The following is a 20,771-nucleotide window of genomic DNA, read 5'->3' on the forward strand; positions in this document are numbered from 1 at the left end:
ACGACAGTTTAGGAACCGGATTTTGATTTCCTTTCACAATTTTGATTGGACTATGCATAGCCTTGTTAGTCCAGCCAAAATATAACTCAAGAGTGGAAACTTTACTTTTAAAGTCAGTTAACTCATTTCCCTGGGGAAGATGCCCACCCACTCTCACTGGTGAGATTACTAAATAAATGTCTAAGGCGTAGGCACTACGAGGTCTACCGCTCACATTAAGCTGCAATGGCATCACATATTTAAAGCATGGTTAAAGGGGTGTTGTGTGTCAGACTCACTCACTCACACATAATACCTACCTGATTGTAACCAATTGGCAAGTACCGGTAATATATCTGACACAACCTTGCATCATTCAGAGCTCTTATTTCATATTCATGTTACATATTTTAAAGTTTGTAACCAAAATTGTGCTATTCAATCGTCTCCAATGTATAAAATTTGAAGGCAACCACTGTCAGTGTGGCAAGCGATTTTTGCGGAGGATAGAAATATTGACTTTGTTTTTTGTGTGTTTTTTTTAAGCCATAGCAGCAATATTCCAGCTATATCATGGCAGCTTGTATATCATTGTCTGCACCATTCTGTCACCAGTTACTTAAGAGCAACGTCACACAGTGTCCAGGATTTCAGTTTTTGGTTATCTTCAATTCTTGGGTAGACCAGTAGGAGGGTGATGAAGACATTGTGTGGTCTTCATGGAGAGCATCACTGAAACTTGGCCCTGTCCAGGCCAAGAAATTCCAGTGCATTTCCAGCCAGCAAATTATCCTGGAATGAATTCAATAGATGAGTGAGTGAGTAAGTAACTGAAAAATTCCAGTTCATTGCCAGGCAGCAATATATCCTGAAATGAATTCAACAGCAAGTTATCCTGAAATAAATTCAAGAGTGAGTGAGTGAGTGAGGGAGGGAGGGAGGGACGAAGGGAGGGAATGTATGAGACATTCCAGTGCTTTGCCAGCCAGGAAGTTATCCTTAAATGAATTGAACAGATGAGTGAGAGAGTGAGTGAGTGAGTGACAGTGAGAGAGAGAGAGTGAGAGAGAGAGAGAGAGAGAGAGAGAGAGAGAGTGAGTGAGTGAGATTGAGAAATTCCAGTGCATTGCCAGCCAGCAGGTTATCCTGGAATGAATTCCACAGATGAGTGAGAGAGTGAGTGAGTGAGGGAGGGAGGGAGTGAGCAAATCTGTGATCGAGTGAGCAAGCAAGCAGTAGTTCTACGGACAATGAGGTTTTCATTATAATAGGTTTGGACTTTACAGGGTTTCATCGTATTAAGCAAACATTTGTAAATTAAAAGATATCCTTCATTAAAAAATATTTTTAACTAGGTTATACCTTGAGATTTGCATCAAATCCCTCCATGGACTCCACCAGCTTGCCAGGGTGGTGTTCCCCGAGAGGGAAGGGGTAGTCACTCCCCAGCAACACTCTCTCCTGACAACACACAGGAAAATAGAAAACTTCGCGCAATAAGCAATTATGAACAGACGTTTTCAACAGGAAATAACCATTTGTAACATTAACCAGCAGTTCTAGGGACCTTGTGTCATGTACCATCTATAACATCAACCAATAGCTATAGGGCTCTGTGTCATGTACCATCTATAACATCAACCAGGAGCTCTAGGGACCTTGTGTCATGTACCATCTATAACATTAAACAGGAGTTCTATGGACCTTGTGTCATGTACCATCTATAACACCAACCTGGAGCTCTAGAGACCTTGTGTCATGTACCATCTATAACACCAACCTGGAGCTCTAGAGACCTTGTGTCATGTACCATCTATAACATCAACCTGGAGCTCTAGAGACCTTGTGTCATGTACCATCTATAACATCAACCTGGAGCTCTAGAGACCTTGTGTCATGTACCATCTATAACATCAACCTGGAGCTCTAGAGACCTTGTGTCCTGTACCATCTATAACACTAACCTGGAGCTCTAGAGACCTCATGTCTTGTACCATCTATAACATCAACCAAGAGCTCCAGTGACCGTGAGTCATGTACCATCTATAACATCAACCTGGAGCTCTAGAGACCTTGTGTCTTGTACCATCTATAACATCAACCTGGAGCTATAGAGACCTTGTGTCATGTACCATCTATAACATCAACCTGGAGCTCTAGAGACCTTGTGTCTTGTACCATATATAACATCAACCTGGAGCTCTAGAGACCTTGTGTCATGTACCATCTATAACATCAACCTGGAGCTCTAGGGACCTTGTGTCATGCACCATCTATAACATCAACCTGGAGCTCTAGAGACCTTGTGTCAAGTACCATCTATAACATCAACCTGGAGCTCTAGAGACCTTGTGTAAAGTACCCATCTATAACATCAACCTGGAGCTCTATGGACCTTGTGTCATGTACCCATCTACAACATCAACCTGGAGCTCTATGGACCTTGTGTCATGTACCATCTATAACATCAACCTGGAGCTCTAGGGAACTTGTGTCATGTACCATCTATAACACCAACCTGGAGCTCTAGGGAACTTGTGTCATGTACCATCTATAACCAGCAGCTCTAGGGCTATGTGTCATGTACCATCTATAACATCAAGCAGGACCCACCTTGCCTATAACATCAACCAAGAGCTCCAGTGACCGTGAGTCATGTACCATCTATAACATCAACCAGCTCTAGGACTCTGTGTCATGTACCATCTATAACCAGGAGCTCTAGGGCTCTGTGTCATGTACCATCTATAACATCAACCAGCTCTAGGGCTCTGTGTCATGTACCATCTATAACCAGGAGATCTAGGGCTCTGTGTCATGTACCATCTATAACATCAACCAGCTCTAGGGCTCTGTGTCATGTACCATCTATAACATCAAGCAGGACCCACCTTGCCTATAACATCAACCAAGAGCTCCAGTGACCGTGAGTCATGTACCATCTATAACATCAACCTGGAGCTCTAGGGATCTGTGTCATGTACCATCTATAACATAAACCAGCTCTAGGGCTCTGTGTCATGTACCATCTATAACATCAACCAGCTCTAGGACTCTGTGTCATGTACCATCTATAACCAGGAGCTCTAGGGCTCTGTGTCATGTACCATCTATAACATCAACCAGCTCTAGGGCTCTGTGTCATGTACCATCTATAACATCAACCAGCTCTAGGACTCTGTGTCATGTACCATCTATAACCAGGAGCTCTAGGGCTCTGTGTCATGTACCATCTATAACATCAACCAGCTCTAGGGCTCTGTGTCATGTACCATCTATAACATCAACCAGCTCTAGGGCTCTGTGTCATGTACCATCTATAACATCAAGCAGGACCCATCTTGCCTATAACATCAACCAAGAGCTCCAGTGACCGTGAGTCATGTACCATCTATAACATCAACCTGGAGCTCTAGGACTCTGTGTCATGTACCATCTATAACCAGGAGCTCTAGGGCTCTGTGTCATGTACCATCTATAACATCAACCAGCTCTAGGGCTCTGTGTCATGTACCATCTATAACATCAACCAGCTCTAGGGCTCTGTGTCATGTACCATCTATAACATCAACCAGCTCTAGGGCTCTGTGTCATGTACCATCTATAACCAGGAGCTCTAGGGCTCTGTGTCATGTACCATCTATAACATCAACCAGCTCTAGGGATCTGTGTCATGTACCATCTATAACATCAACCAGCTCTAGGGCTCTGTGTCATGTACCATCTATAACATCAACCAGCTCTAGGACTCTGTGTCATGTACCATCTATAACCAGGAGCTCTAGGGCTCTGTGTCATGTACCATCTATAACATCAACCAGCTCTAGGGCTCTGTGTCATGTACCATCTATAACATCAACCAGCTCTAGGGCTCTGTGTCATGTACCATCTATAACCAGGAGCTCTAGGGCTCTGTGTCATGTACCATCTATAACAACAACCAGCTCTAGGGCTCTGTGTCATGTACCATCTATAACATCAACCAGCTCTAGGGCTCTGTGTCATGTACCATCTATAACATCAAGCAGGACCCACCTTGCCTATAACATCAACCAAGAGCTCCAGTGACTGTGAGTCATGTACCATCTATAACATCAACCTGGAGCTCTAGGACTCTGTGTCATGTACCATCTATAACCAGGAGCTCTAGGGCTCTGTGTCATGTACCATCTATAACATCAACCAGCTCTAGGGCTCTGTGTCATGTACCATCTATAACATCAACCAGCTCTAGGACTCTGTGTCATGTACCATCTATAACCAGGAGCTCTAGGGCTCTGTGTCATGTACCATCTATAACATCAACCAGCTCTAGGGCTCTGTGTCATGTACCATCTATAACATCAACCAGCTCTAGGGCTCTGTGTCATGTACCATCTATAACATCAAGCAGGACCCACCTTGCCTATAACATCAACCAAGAGCTCCAGTGACCGTGAGTCATGTACCATCTATAACATCAACCTGGAGCTCTAGGACTCTGTGTCATGTACCATCTATAACCAGGAGCTCTAGGGCTCTGTGTCATGTACCATCTATAACATCAACCAGCTCTAGGGCTTTGTGTCATGTTCCATCTATAACATCAACCAGAACCCACCTTGCCCATAACATCAACCAAGAGCTCCAGTGACCGTGCGTCATGTACCAGAGCATCAGTGTAGAACTTCCCCAGGTACTTGCGAGGGTTGACACTGTTTTCAGTAGCACACAGATCAGGCCGGACATTGAAACCGTGCTCTATCCTGCCGACTGTGAAGGGAAAGGCCCCACCTAAAAGAACGTAACAAGTCTCACATGAGGTGTGGAGGAATGGGGGTTATATGTTACGCTCAACCTGATTGCACGTATATAGTGCCAGCCTCAACATGATTGCACGTATATAGTGCCAGCCTCATCATGATTGCACGTATATAGTGCCAGCCTCAACATGATTGCACGTATATAGTGCCAGCCTCAACATGATTGCACGTACATAGTGCCAGCCTCAACATGACTGCACGTATATAGTGCCAGCCTCAACATGATTGCATGTATATAGTGCCAGCCTCAACATGATTGCACGTATATAGGGCCAGCCTCAACATGATTGCACGTATATAGTGCCAGCCTCAACATGATTGCAAGTATATAGTGCCAGCCTCAACATGATTGCACGTATATAGGGCCAGCCTCAACATGATTGCACGTATATAATGCCAGCCTTCGTCTGTGTCTGCTTGTACAAGTCCAGAGTATTGCTGTTTTCAAAGTGCTAGCCCACTGAGATATCATGCCGCAGTTAAACATGGGCACCCAACTCTGACACAGTATATGGACTCCAAACCGACCAGTCTTTGCCGAGTGCCAGGCAGGGTAACAACAAGTACCATTTTTTACCATTTTCAGGTATGAATGAGCTGGGGATGGCACCACTGAGCAAACTCTATCCATTGGACCACAGATTGTTTGTTTGTCGTCAGCTGTGACTTGTGTCGTATTGGTTTCATTGTTCATAAGGTTTCTTAGACTCATGCTTTGATGCCTTATTTGCGCTTTCTTTAAAAGGACTCTACTGTGTGTGTTAGGTATCAAGTTGTGGAACAACTACAAGCTCCATATCTTTTATTGTATTCCGCCATTACAGATGCCATGTGCTTACATTTTTCAAAACTTCGACAACTATTTAACAGCTGTGACAGTTGAGACAGTACAGTGTTCAATCTCATTAAAATCAGATCTTAGTTCTCGCTGCCACTAAACAAAGATCTGAGGACATCCCATTACGGGTCACGTCAGACCGACCTTTCGTGAACTTTGACCGACCAATGGAATGACTAACAAGAAGGCAGCTTAATGGAATGACTAATCAGAAGGTAGCTTAATCACGCTTTACGGCATGAGTTTCAAACTGGCGACTACGCTTCGAAACATATTTTGACATATGCTCGATTAAAAAATTAAAAACTGAACAAAAGAACATTCTGGAATGGCTAATAGATGGTCTAGATTGTATAAATACAGACATAAACCCATAACTGTCGTTCTGAATATCCTGTGTGGTTTTTTTCTAGGTTGCACGATCAAAAATCACATTCCAACAGTCACTTTCATGATCTGACAATCGATTCTCTGATTGGTGTTAGGTCGTTCTTACGTGACCCGCAATGGGATGTCCTCAGATCTTTGTTTAGCGGTAGCGAGAACTAAGATTTGATTCTAATCAGATTAATACAGTGTGTGAGCTTGTGGGTTTCCTAAAAGGTAAACACAATGACGTACATGTTCTTTCCATGTTCCTATTTTGTTCCTGGTAATCATATTGTTTCAGTGTCTCTGTGTGGTGTCTATATCTCTGTTAAGTTAAGTATCAATGTTGCATGTCCCTGTGATGTGTCAAGATTGTTTCAAGTCCATGTTGAATGTGCCAGATTCCATTCACCAAGTTCAGGCTAATGTTCATTGTGCTACAAGTGTCAGCAGTGTCCGAAATAACTGCCTGCCCACCTGCCCGTGGCTGGTAACTTTTCTGTCGGGCTGCATGAACGACTGTCTGGTAGATATTTTTAAGACTGCTTATCAATTTTTATTATAACCCCTCGTAGATTCTCAAGTAATTGTTACCATCATTTCAACTGAATCAAGACGCGATTTGTCTCTCTTTTTTTGCAATTTTTCAACATTATAAAGTCAGAATGTGGGCAGGTAAACTGTCTTGGGTTTTTTAAAATTATTTAAACATAACATCAGAAACAGGCCAGATTATTTCAGGTGTCATGCGAAAACTAATGTGTCAGCATCCTTGATATTACGGGGGCGGTCGGGTAGCCCAGTGGTTAAAGCGTTCGCTCGTCACGCTGAAGACCCAGGTTCGATTCCCCTCATGGGTACAACGTGTGAAGCCCATTTCTGGTGTCCCCCTCCTTGATATTGCTGGAATATTGCTAAAAACGGCGTAAAACCATACTCACTCACTCACCTTGATATTACGACACCGAACACAATTTGTTTCACGCAGGCGTTTTAAATGAGTGAATCAGTAGGTATGGATTTATGTCATTTTTCACATAATTCCAACAATATCACGGCAGGGGGACACCAGAAATGAGCTTCCACATTGTACCCATGTGGGGAATTGAACCTGGTCTTTGACATGACGAGCGAACGCTTTCACCCCTTGGCTACCAAGCCTAGCAAGAGTTTTATGGAACAGCGTGATGAATACCATGTAGAGATCAGTCATTTGTATATTCCTGGCTCTGACACTTGAGATAATGTTGCTCTCTTTCCTAGTCAAAGACCGCCTCCGTGGTCTAATGGTAGAGCACCCGCCCTGAGCGGAAGGTCCGGGGTTCTATCCCCAGCCGCGTCATACCAAAAGACGTTAAAAGATGGTACTTGTTGTTACCCTGTCTGGTGCTTGGCATTAAGGGGCTAAAACAAGGACTGGTCGGCTCGGAGTCAGTATACTGTGTCTGAGTGGGATATTCATGTTAAACTGCGGCATGGTATCTCAGTGAGCTAGCACTATAAATTGGCATCAGTCCGGACTAGTACAAGCAGCCACACACACACACACAAACACGTACATGCACGTCGCTATATAAGTGCAATAATCTTGGACGCGACGTTAAACCCCATTTCACCTCACCTCACCTAGTCAAAACCCAATCAATAGTGAGGCTTGACTCATGGGTAGAACAGTTAACATGCTGCAGTCAATGAGCGTTGGAGTCTTGCCGTAATTTACCTCCATGAGCAAAGCAGACTTTGAGCTTGGGAAACCTCTCCAGTACTCCACCAAACAGCAGGGAACAAATGGCTGTAGTCGTCTCGGCTGGCATGCCTGAAGTTTCAAATGTCCCTTGATTCAAGGTGTATAACAATACATATACAAGCATGACCTGTGTCTCGTAGACTGGATCCTTCTTTGCAGAACACACATGTGGATTACTTTGGCTAATTAATTATCCTATTTTTCATTGGATTTCAATACCGGTATCTATTTCTTAATACATGAATTTTTTGACACATTTTGTAACTTTACTGCAATTGTCATTAATCCCATCATGTTCTCCAACCTACAAGCCATGGTAACAAGTACAGACCTAACTACAAGCCATGGTAACAAGTACCTACCTACAAGCCATGGTAACAAGTACCTACCTACAAGCAATGGCAACCAGTACCTAATAAAGCCATGGTAACAAGTACCTACCTACAAGCCAGGGCAACCAGTACCTACCTACAAGCAATGGCAACCAGTACCTACCTACAAGCCATGGCAAGCAGTACCTACCTACAAGCCATGGCAACCAGTACCTAATAAAGCCATGGTAACAAGTACCTACCTACAAGCCAGGGCAACCAGTACCTACCTACAAGCCATGGTAACCAGTACCTACCTACAAGCAATGGCAACCAGTACCTACCTACAAGCCATGGCAACCAGTACCTACCTACAAGCCATGGCAACCAGTACCTACCTACAAGCCATGGCAACCAGTACTTGCTCATCCGCCCCCCTTGATCCATGTCCCAGGGGTGGACAAAGATGGAGCAGTCATGTTCTTCCGCTGCCTGGAAACAAACGGGAACCTTCGGATGAATAACATCAGACCACACAGAGTGTAGACCTCAAAAATTGTGTTGTGGCTTTTATAAATGTCAAGTCAAGCCACTCATAATGGCTCAACGGATGAAAGTCCCAGGGAGTAAACAAAAGGAAACAGAACTGAATCAATATTCTATTTTGAATGGTAGTGTGAGCTGCAAGCTGATTGGTTGATAAACATCGTTGAATAGGATTGGATCCTGGAATCTTTCAGACTTTTCACTCATTGTGAGTGAGTGAGTTGGGTTTAACGCCGCTTTTAACAGTATTACAGTTATATCGCAGCGTGTCATCTTTATGTGGGAGGAAAGCCTGAAGTGATGCATGTTTCACTTCAGTCAAACTCACGAGTACGGGTATGGTGCTGACAAACATAGAAACATAATCGGAGTGAACCGGGATTCGAACCCACAATCATAGGTTTCTGGCGTGCCCAAGGGACGCAACTCTGCACAGCAAATTGCGGCACCTTAGACGACTGGGCCACCCGTGCCCCCAAATACTTATGAATACCTTTTTCTCAATCCCAAATTTGCAAAAAGGCTTGGTGAAACGAAAACACATTTTAAACATAAAGTTTGATCAATATTTATCAATAAAACTTCAAATTAGCTTAATTTTTTCACATTCGGCAAAATGGGTGAGTTGTTATGATGGAAGCATGTGACGTCATCCATTTTATCATGACATTATTGCATTCCAGAGTGACGTCATGTTTGTCTCAACTGTGGTACTTCACACAGCGACAGGGAGCTTCAGACAATACTGATAATTTTTGTATTTTACAATGTCAATACACATCATGTGTTTTCAGATTTACAAAATGTATTTATTTTTTTACATTCACATATTTATGTCACAGAATAAAACAGTCAACTCACAGCAAATACTGGCTGCAGCTCAGGAGCATCTAGATTCCAGTCATTGATGTGAGATCCGATCTGAACACCATGAAAACCTGCACAAAACACAGTGTACAAGTGACTTACCGTATTCGACTTAATAAGCGCCCAGGGTGCTCTCAAAATTAGAAATAGGGGGTTCTTATTAGAATATTATATTGGTGGAAAAAAAAGAGAGTTGAAAGATCATAAATTTTGTGGTTTACCGGGTATGCTGACAGCCTGAAATGTTTATATACGACAGATATATTTTTCCAGAAATTAATTGCCCATGCGTATTATACATGAATGAATAAGTCTTGTGTACATTGATCAATTGGTAGGGGTGCTGATTGGGATTGTTCACTAGCCAATATATTAGCAAATATCGCCGTTGGTGCTTATTAGAGCGGGGCGCTTATTACGTCGAATACAGTATTTTGAAAGTCAAATACTTTGGCTAGACTGGTTTGGTTTTTTTGTTTACAGATTATTGGCCCATTCAGGTTTTCAGGTTAAAAAAAAATTACATATTTAATTTCAAATAATTTTCTGTGATTTCCTCAAATGTTAAGTAGGTAGGAAAATAAAAAAGGGGGTGGTGGTCTATACGATAACTTTCAACAGGGTTTTGTCATAGTATTTTAAATAATTTTTAATATTGATAGTGATGGGAAGAGTTAAAAAAGTGAATAAATGTTTATGCATGTAACCAGTAAACAGTCCCAAAATGCAGGAAATAGCATTTAAGAGCATCTAATTTTTTAAAAATTCAGGGTGGCATGCCCCATACCTGTCATTGGTTTTGCTTACACTTAAAATTAGCCTAGTTGTGCCCAGGCACACTTGTACATTATCCCTCTTGTCTCCATCATTTCAGGGCGGTCGGGTAGCCTAGTGGTTAAAGCATTCACTCGTCACGCCGAAGACCCAGGTTCGAATACCGACATTGGTAAAATGTGTGAAGCCCATTTCTGGAGTCCCCCGCCGTGATATTGCTGGAATATTGCTAAAAGTGGTGTAAAACTATACTCACTCACTCACTCACTCCATCATTTCAGGGTTAGGTAGCACAGTGGATGAAGCATTGTGTCATTAAACCAAGCCCTGGGTTCGTTTCCTGACATGGGTACAATATGAGACAACCATACCTGGTGAAATGTTGCTAATTACATAACACCTCCCTCACTCACCCAGCTCTTTCCTACAACGGATGAGTTCCTGAACTGCCAACTCCGGCGCCTGCATGGGCAGTGTGCCAAGTCCGGTAAACCTCTTTGGATACTTCTTCACGATGTCAGCTATTCCGTCATTGAGGATCTTACACAGGTCCAGCGTGTCTTCTGGCTTTGCCTATTTGAAATATTGGATATGTTTCTAACACACAAGAAACTACATATTTCAATTTTCTGGAGTAAAGTAATAGATATGTCACATGAGAGAATGCCTGCACATACTAAAAGTGCAATAAGTTTTGCAAGATTACCACAGCATGCAAAATGATATTTTCACTGTTTGGGAAAATAATAAAGAAAATGTCAAAATGCTCTCATCCTTTTTTAGACCTGTGAAGATCTAGGGTAAAATAGGTCTTCAGCAACCCATGCTTGCCATAAAAGGCAACTATGCTTGTGTAGCAGGGCGAGGAGTCATCCCACAGATGACATCCTTACCTTGTCAGCTTGCTGACGGGGTTAACCTCTTTGGTCATGTGGACAAAGCGTCTGACCTCGGATCAGAAGGTCCGTGGTTCGAATCTCATCATGGGACTCGGAAATTTTATGGCCGCTACACTTGTCGTAAGAGGCGACTAATGGGATCACGTGGTCAGGCTCCGGTTATTAAAGAAGTTTTAACATCACTGGTGTAGCACCTCAAATCGGTGTGACAGAAAGTTGAGGTATCTGGTGACTATAAATTGAGTAGACTGTACATTCTGATATTTAAGTAGACTCTGTGAAATCTGACATTCCGTCTAATCGTTAACATTTTGTAACAAATGTTATATGTGGGATAACACTTTCTTTATAAAGTACAGATTCTAGTACTTTTTGGGGTTGATTCTCATCCAGGATTCAAACCCAAACAGCAAGGGTCAGGCACCGAATCGCCAGTCCACAAAGTCAGCGATCTGACCCACTCAGCCCCTCTGACAAGTGTATATTGGCACAGTTCCCATGGCTGAAAGCTATGAACACACGATGCCATTTAGAAAATGTTTTGGTCCCGGCACAGTCCCTATATATTATCAGCTAAACAAATCAGACACCTGTCTATTCCAAATTCCGACACTGTTTTAAAGGTCGCATGAGCAAATCCATTGCGTAACCCGACACAAGAAAATACCTTCAATAAACACTCAATTAACAATTAACAAGAATCATTTGACAATGAACCAATAACTTTTCATGCTTGCTGCAACATGCAGTTTAATCAATAATTGTTTCTTTAATTGGATCACAGATTAGTGAGTGAGTTGGGTTTAACGCCGCTTTTAACATTATTCCAGTTATATCACAGCGTGTCAGCTTAATGTGGGAGGAAAGCCCGAAGTGATGCAGGTCTCAGATGTTTACCACTTCGGTAAAACCCACGAGCACGGGTATGGTGCTGACAAACCTAGAAACATAATCGGGGTGAACCGGGATTCGAACCCAAAATCATAGGTTTCTGGCGTGTCCAGGTGACGCAACTCTGCACAGCGAATCGCGGCGCCTTAGACGACTGGGCCACCCGTGCCCCCGGATCACAGATTAACAGTGTATCATGTCAGCCATATGTATAATCCCATATCTGTGTAAACTGACATTTTTCCACCTACACTCAGTCCCAAACAGTGTCGGATTACACAGAGTCTACTGTATCGTGGGGGCACTGGTGGCCCAGTTGTCTAAGGCGCCACAATTCGCTGTGCAGAGTTGTGTCCCTTGGGCACGCCAGAAACCTATGATTGTGGGTTCGAATCCCGGTTTGCCCCGATTATGTTTCTAGGTTTGTCAGCACCATACCAGTGCTAGTGGGTTTCACCGAAGTTGTAAACGTCTGAGACCTGCATCACTTCAGGCTTTCCTCCCACATTAAGCTGACACGCTGTGATATAACTGGAATAGTGTTAAAAGTGGTGTTAAACCCTACTCACTCACTAACTATTGTTTCATTGACTGTCTTACCCAGTAACTGAACATGACCGGCACAGTGGACAGAGCTTGAACGTCAACGCCTGAAATAAATACCGCACAAATACGAGACTTGTTTTGGAACAATTAGTTGGCAACATACAAAACTCATCATTTATTTTCGAGATCTTTTCCCATGTCAGGACATTGAAGACAAAACTTAAAATCTTTATGTTTCTTAATGGTACCCTTATTGGTTTTTTTATAAAACAAACAAGTTTGATTGCATTTGTAGACATTGCAAAAAATATTTAATTAATATTATTAATATATTGAATGTACCATTGTTATTTTTTGTGAAATAAATAGAATAATCACAGCATGATCAAGAAGTACATGATCACAGCTTGTTGCATAACTTCCGCTCATGAGTATACTGTAAATCTTGAAATGAATGCGACTGCTGGCCCCAAGCCAAAATTGCGACTCAAAATAAATGCAAAGTAGAATACTTCCGTAAAAAACAATACATAGTGTTTTCCTAAAAACAACAGATAATCAATGTGTTTATTCTGTTGACTGGCATTAAGGAAATTCAAAGGAAATAAAATAACTTAACCAACTCAAGTTGATGCAGTTGCAAAGAACAAAAAACATTGTGATGCGTGGGTGGCGTCTGTCTGGACTCGCAGGAATAATCAGAGAAGTATAGTCTGGCATGAGTGAATGGTACTCGTGACCCTAGCAGTGACAATTCATCGGATGTCCATTTTGTAATTGCTAGTGTTTGAATGACATTGTTATACTTGTTAAAAGTGCTGCTCAATAAAATAGTGATGTGGAATAGATAAAGATCTTTGTTTTTATGGCCAAGGTTTATTTTTTATGGTATATCTGCTATCCAGAACGTGAAGTGAGGCCATCTTATTGTTGATAGTCATTTTGAAATATGACCACCTGGTCCCATTTGTCGCCTTTTACGACAAGCATAGTCGACTTTTATGGCAAGCAGGGGTTGCTAAAGACCTATTCTACCCCGGATCTTCAAAACATGAAGTCAGGCTGTCTTATTGTTGATAGTCCTTTTGAGATATAAATGTGATGTTTGACCAATGCGAGCAAAGATCACTCCCATTTTTCACATTTAATTCATACTTGTGTTGCGGCCATAAAAATTCCGAGTCCCTTGATGGGATTTCTAACCACGGACCTTCTGATCTGAGGTCGGACGCCTTGTCCACATGACCAAAGAGATTAACCCCGTAAGGTAAGGATGTCATCTGTGGGATGACTCCAGGCCCTGCTACACTTGCATTAATTTCAAGATTTACAGTATATGTTCTGCTTGGGTTGTTGAGGTGTGTCAGGTCAACAGTCATCCACCCCCAGTACGGGTCACGCTCCTTTACCTGAATATCACCGTGTCATAAGTGCAGCTGATGTCTTGCGCAAATGGTGATAACGTAAAAGAAGACATGGCAATTTGAAAGAAAACTATCCTTAATTCCTACTAAATGCAATGTACGTTTATCTCAGGCCAAATATGAACCTGGTTGTCATGGTGACCTGACCTGTAGCATCCATCTCCTTGATGCGAGATTCCGGAGACCAGCAGTTGTCGTCAATCACACGGAACAGCTTCCCATCCTTCATCATCTTGGCCTGCCCCGCACAGTGATGTTCCAGCTGGATAAACCCACCGTAACCATAGCGCTGGACAAATTATAAAATATGACAATTATTACCTGGCCATGTTGAGGCCTGTACTGAGATGCTAAGCAGGAAAAACCCTGCAGGGTTATAAGCTATAAATAGATAACTTAAAACCAATCACATAAAGTGTTTTCCTACTTAATAAAAGTAAGAGGCAACTAACGGGATTGGGTGGTCAGGCTCCCTGACTTGGTTGATATGTGTCATCGTATCCCAATTGCGTGTATCGATGCTCATGATGTCAATCACTGGATTGTCTGGTCCAGACTCGATTATTTACAGACCGCCATCATATAGCTGGAATATTGCTGAGTGCGGCGTTAAACAACAAACAAACAAAACAAAACCTTAATAAAGTGACTCAGGTTGTAGATAAAAGCATAAATATTTGTTTAGTACTGGCAAGGGGGCACGGGTGGACTGGGCCCAGTCGTCTAAGGTGCCGCGATTCGCTGTGCAGAGTTGCGTCTCTTGGGCGTGCCAGAAACCTATGATTGTGGGTTCGAATCCTGGTTCGCCCCGATTATGTTTCTAGGTTTGTCAGCACCATACCCGTGCTCGTGGGTTTCACCGAAGTGGTTAAAGTCTGAGACCTGCATCACTTCGGGCTTTCCTCCCACATTAAGCTGACACGCTGTGATATAACTGGAATAGAGTTAAACCCAACTCACTCACTCACTCACTCACTCACTCACTAGTACTGGCAGGGTACTGAAGACTCACTTTCATATTTAATATTTTACCCATATTTTATTGTTTAGCTTTGGTAGGTTAAAATAAAAACACTTTTGTTTAGCTCAGTATTTTTTCATTTTATTTTCATCAGTCAGTTTTGTGGACAAGAAAATGCAAATTCTGTCAAAAGTGAAGGATGTTTCATATTTACACAGTAACCATGGCAACATTTACATGATATATTCCTGGTTTTGTTTTCTTTATAAACGTTTTGACACATTTGATCAATCAAACTTGAGCTAACAGTTAAATTTTGTCTGATTTTGCCTGAAGGTTCAACAAAGTTTTGTTTTGTTTGTTGTTTAATATCATACTCAGCAATATTCCAGCTATAGGACGACTGTCTTAACATAAGCGAATCTGGACCAGACAATCCAGTGATTGACATCATGATCATCAATCTATGCATTTGGGATACGATGACATGCATCAAACAAAGTCAGTGAGCCAGACCACTTGATGCCAATGGCCTCTCACAACAAGAATGGGTTGCTGAATACCAAGTCTGTCCCACTGAACAATGTGAAAGGTATGTTGGTGAAATGACCGCCAACCCCTCAAACTACGTGTAAAAGACGACTATGCATGTCGTAAGAGGCGACTAACGGGATCGGGTGGTCAGGCTCGCTGACTTGGTTTGATGCATGTCATCGAATCCCAATTACGTGAATCATGCTCATGATGTCAATCACTTGATTGTCTGGTCCAGACTCGATTATTACAGACCACCAGTTGGAATATTGCTGAGTGCGGCGTTAAACAACAAACAAACATGTACTGACATACCATCCCATAGTTCCTCAGTAAGCTCATCCCATAGCTTTTTGTTGTTTACTTACTGTTTGTGTCTCGTTATGTGATTGTATTCCAAATGTATACTGACCAAGGAAGTCAACAACCTAAATAACATATAACTGTATTCGACGTAATAAGCGCCCCGCTCTAATAAGCGCCCACGGCGATATTTGCTAATATATTGGTAAGTGAACAATCCCCATTAGCACCCCTTCCAATTGATCAATGTACACAAGACCTATTTATACGTGTACAATACGTACTCGTGTGTTATATGCACCCTTAATTATGGGCAATTAAATTCTGGAAAAATATATCTGTCGTATATAAACAGTCAGGCCGTCAGCATAAACCACAAAATTTATCTTTCAACTCTGTTTTTTCCACCAAAATATTATTCTAATAAGAGCCCCCTATTTCTAATTTTGAGAGCGCCCTGGGTGCTTATTACGTCGAATACGGTAATTGTCACTACACACTGAAATTATGCATGTTCCTGCATGCTTTAGATTGTTCACTCGCTTGGAATTAACAATGTGAAAGTGATATGAAAGAACAGAAAATATATTATTCTGCATTAATATTACTCATTTAACACAACATTCAAGTTCAGCGAAAAAACTAACAGTTTTAGTCCACTAGTCCTTATAATGATAACAAATAGCAAAACCCTTAAAAAGTGCAAATGTCTACTACTCTTTATGATACCTTAACTATTCGGCAGTTTGGCAAGGACAACAGGATTAGTGCCAATTTCTAATGCTGGAGTTTCACCGTTGAATGTAGGTTTTGAATCCTAACCCCACAAGGTAAACATCAACAATAAACTAGGAATGTTAATTGTTGTTTCTTAATTTCATTCCAACCAAACAGTTGGAAGCTGCCTGTTTTCACATCAATTCATAAAACATACATACATCTATTTTGTTTCCTCTCCCTCTGAGACTGGGCCACCCATGCCTCCAATTTCAAGCACAGAATTGAAGAACGACAAAGAGGTTATCACACTTGTGTGTTTGGGGATGGTAAATAACCTGTCTTTGGGATAAAGACTATGTATTTAGCTCGCCAAGGCTCGCTAAATAAATGTATATTCCTAATACAGGATATTTACCATTCCCAAACACACTTGTGTGATCATGTGCTAACCTCTATATATCATCAATATTATTTATTGTTGCATGTAAGGGCGGTCAGGTTGCCTATAGTGGTCAAAGCGTTTACTCATCACGCCGAAGACCTGGTTTCGATTCCCGACATGGGTACAATGTGTGAAGCTCATGTCTGGTGTCCCCTTGCGTGATATTGCTGGAATATTGCTAAATGTGGCGTAAAACAATACTCACTCACTGTTGTTGCATGTTATATAATGTATACCTCTATTTGTACTTGTTCAATGTTATGTGAGATATTGTTAATAATCAAACATGTACCATCAAACATGTACCAGCTATGGTTTATCAGTTCATATATGATATAATAATTCATTGTGTTTGATGACTGGTGATTAATAATAAGGAGGGGGGGGGGGGGGGGGGTCGTGAGCATGACAGCTAAAGGAGGAACGGGGGTGTGGGGTCATGAGCATGACAGCTCATGGCACAATATTGAAAATATACACTGAATAAAATACGACCTAACTAATATACCTATCTCTGCACACGGACATATGACTGCTCGACCTACATGTTGTGCACCTGTTGATGGATGTTCGGCGTTCGACGTGTTCTCGCCACTGGAACTGGAAGTTCGCGTGTACTGTGAATGCGAATGCGGCGTATTGGGAAGCGGCACACAATTTCCTCCATGCTTACAAACACTGTCATAACTCAGAACGGTGCTCAGACCCATTGCCAAACCATACTGCATCAATATTTACACCTACCTCTTTCAGGTCTGGCCAATTTTCTGGCAAAATGTGAGTGTGAATGTCGATTTTCATGTTACTTGGTCCTCTCGTCGTCAGTGGTACAAGAGGTCATAGGTCGTGACTTTCAGTAACCAATGAAAATCCTTCTTAGTGGAGGTGTGGCGCTATCAAGTTCGAGGTCATCTGTGTGTCAGCGCGTCCTGATTCTGCACACAGACACATTCTCCGGTTTCTGTGTTATCAGGTCATAATAAAAATGACGTGTAAATATGAAGACAATTTTCATTTGTGCACAAAAAAGAAGCATTTAAACGCTGTAATGAATTTGTTTAACTAGATATCTATACCTACATAAAGTGAACACACTTACACAGAACTTCACGTAACTATATATGCTGTTTTAGATAAAATGGGTCGCGCTGGTATAACAATGTAACCGAGTAATATTAACTATTGCTGTGCTTTCTGGGCCACTCGCTTGATACAGAGTTAATTAATGACAGGTTGCAATTTAAGGTAACAGCTCGGGATAGCAGGAGCGCAACTAGTTGGGCTAATTATAAGTGTAAGCAAAACCAATGTTACGAAGGCTCGAAATGGTCGAGTTTGGGGGTTAAAGCGTTCGCTCGTCACGCCGAAGACCTGGGTTCGATTCCCCACATGGGTAAAACGTGTGAAGCCTATTCCTGGTGTCCCCCGTCGTGATATTGCTGGAATATTGCTCAAAGCGGCGTAAAACTATACTCACTTACTCATGAAACATCTATGTTGACAAATTAGACTTGAACATTAAAACGAATCAATATTACTTTTAGGTGTTTTTACATGTTCATTCGTAGTATGTCATGGCTATAAATATTTTCATATTTAAACGCGAGCCGATCTGTCATTGTGATGAAAACAATAGTGAAAATCCTCAATTAAGTGTGTAAAAATTCCGATTTTCATGTTAGACAATTTATAAGATACATGGGGGCGGTAGGGTAGCCTAGTGGTTAAAGCGTTCGCTCGTCACGCCGAAGACCCGGGTTCGATTCCCGACATGGGTACAATGTGTGAAGCCCATTTCTGGTGTCCCCTGCCGTGATATTGCTGGAATATTGCTAAAAGCGGCGTAAAACCATACTCACTCACTCACTATAAGATCATGTTCAACCGTGTAGAGTTCAAATTAATAATTTACTGCATAGATGGTAAATTGAGGTTTACTTATAAAAGACATTGTGCTTTCTTAGGTGTAAGCAATTGCTTTTCTGCTGCAATGGTAGTTTCGCCCCTCGATAGTACGACGAACCATGGTAAAGATTTCCAGCGTTTATTTGTAACGGCAAAATAAATATTGAAATAAAACAAATGTATTTGACTCGACCCAAGGTGAAATCCTGAAACAAAATGCAATATTCGTTTTATTTTATTTTTTTCAGAATATAATATATGACTAATTGCTGACGTCAGTGTATATCATTTGATCGTGACTAAGATTCACTCGCTATAAAAATACATCAACCGTGGTGACATACAGAACAAATTATTTTTTTACGATAAACGGACTAGGGAATACAGTATAACGGCTTATTATTAATGTTTATTTAGAGAGAGGCACGGGTGGCCCAGTCGTCTAAAGCGCCGCGATTCGTTGTGCAGAGCTGCGTCCCTTGGGCACACCAGAAACCTATGACTGTGGGTTCGAATCCCGGTTCGCACCGATTATGTTTCTAGGTTTGTCAGCACCATATCCGTGCTCGTGCGTGGGTTTAAGTCTGAGACCTGCATCACTTCGGGCTTTCCTCCCACATTAAGCTGACACGCCGTGATATAACTGTAATACTGTTAAAAGCGGCGTTAAACCCAACTCACTCATTCATTTAGAGAGGTCAAGTTTTGTTCTTCACAGATAGGGCGCAACCGGCGATGTTAATAATAATATAGAGGCATAACTCTTCTTAGTATTTTCAGTTAATTATTTATTCTTCTATCATCAAAATACTTGGTTTTTTTGCGGATTCTTATAACAAAATAAGTGAGTCGCAAGATGGTTTTAGAAAGGGATACTCGGTGATTGACAATCTTCTTATACTTTGTAGCAGTGATATTTTCATGGCATTTTGATATCTTAGTTGGTTAGTTAGTTAATTTAACGAGCGCTTTCCGACATACAGCGAAAAATCCGTAAGCGTCTTACTCACACTGAATATCTTAGTCAGAGAGAGAGAGAGAGAGAGAGAGAGAGAGAGAGATGGGTATTTTACGTGCGCTTTCCGATTTTATGCGTATTTTTCTCAGTTACTCTCCTATTTAACGTGCGCTTTCCGACTGCAAGCGTATGTCGCACACGGGCCCGGCAAGGCCATTTAATGTGTTTCCGAAAAGGAGAAAAGTGAGTTTGTGCAACCCAGGAGGGGGGTTTTAGGGGTTGCTTATATAGTATTTTTGAAATTTTGAGATTTAGAATGAATGCCAAGAGTGGGTGGAGGACGAACTAAGGGAGCTGTGTGTGTTGGGTGGTTGTTAGATAAGGTAGTTTTGGTTTTAATATTTTATTTGGGGTTTTTAAATGCGACTAATCAGTCCTGTTTTAATTAGGTATATGCCTAAGGCTTTGAATTTTTCTAATTTATTTTGATGATTTAGGATTGATTCTAGTGTTAGTGCGGTTTTCAGACTTAGGGTGGTCTGCAGTGTTGTTCGGTGTGTTTGGTAGTGTGTGCAGTGAATGAGTACGTGTTCTGGTGTTTCTTGTTGTTTGTAATGTGGGTAGTTTCCTGTTGTGTGTAGATTTAGCTATTTTACGGTGATTATTTCGTTTGGTGTGGCCTGTTTGTAGTTTAGTAATTATTCTGTCGATTTTTTTGGATGGGTGTAGTATTTTTGGTTTAGTTAGGTGTTTTTTAGTACTATCCTCGTTTGGCTGTTTGAGTTTTGGTATATATATTGCCATTTTATGTTGATTTTTTGTTCAGTGACATTTTTTATTTCTGATTTTGAGCTTGGTAAGTTTAAGCTTATTTCTGGGAGATTAAGGGATAATTTTGCTGCTTTATCTGCGTTTTCATTTCCAAAGATTCCTACGTGGGCGGGGATCCAAATGA

The 20,771-nt window shown here is 41.6% G+C and overlaps 1 protein-coding gene across 1 annotated transcript; it reads right to left on the bottom strand.

The window, feature by feature from the left end:
* On the bottom strand, positions 1-17,800 carry LOC124112072 (2-amino-3-carboxymuconate-6-semialdehyde decarboxylase-like). Its single transcript, XM_048386253.1, has 10 exons — positions 17,698-17,800; positions 14,141-14,282; positions 12,624-12,673; positions 10,647-10,806; positions 9,454-9,530; positions 8,445-8,538; positions 7,709-7,804; positions 4,580-4,752; positions 1,342-1,440; positions 1-771 (listed from the first exon to the last, which is right to left on the bottom strand). Exons 1-10 carry the CDS (start codon positions 17,752-17,754, stop codon positions 709-711), a joined length of 1,011 nt encoding a protein of 336 aa, XP_048242210.1. The 5' UTR covers positions 17,755-17,800; the 3' UTR covers positions 1-708.
* Between the last annotated feature and the right edge of the window lie 2,971 nt (positions 17,801-20,771).

Source organism: Haliotis rufescens, unplaced genomic scaffold (genome assembly GCF_023055435.1).
Source record: "Haliotis rufescens isolate VD_foot unplaced genomic scaffold, xgHalRufe1.0.p SCAF_10, whole genome shotgun sequence".
Taxonomy (NCBI): domain Eukaryota; kingdom Metazoa; phylum Mollusca; class Gastropoda; order Lepetellida; family Haliotidae; genus Haliotis; species Haliotis rufescens.

Coding starts and splice junctions, on each gene's coding strand:
- LOC124112072 (XM_048386253.1), bottom strand. CDS start 17,754: ATGAAAATCGACATTCACACTCACATTTTGCCAGAAAATTGGCCAGAC. Junction 14,283..17,697: donor ATTGGCCAGACCTGAAAGAG/GTAGGTGTAAAT, acceptor TAATTTGTCCAG/CGCTATGGTTACGGTGGGTT. Junction 10,807..12,623: donor CGGTCATGTTCAGTTACTGG/GTAAGACAGTCA, acceptor TATTTCAAATAG/GCAAAGCCAGAAGACACGCT.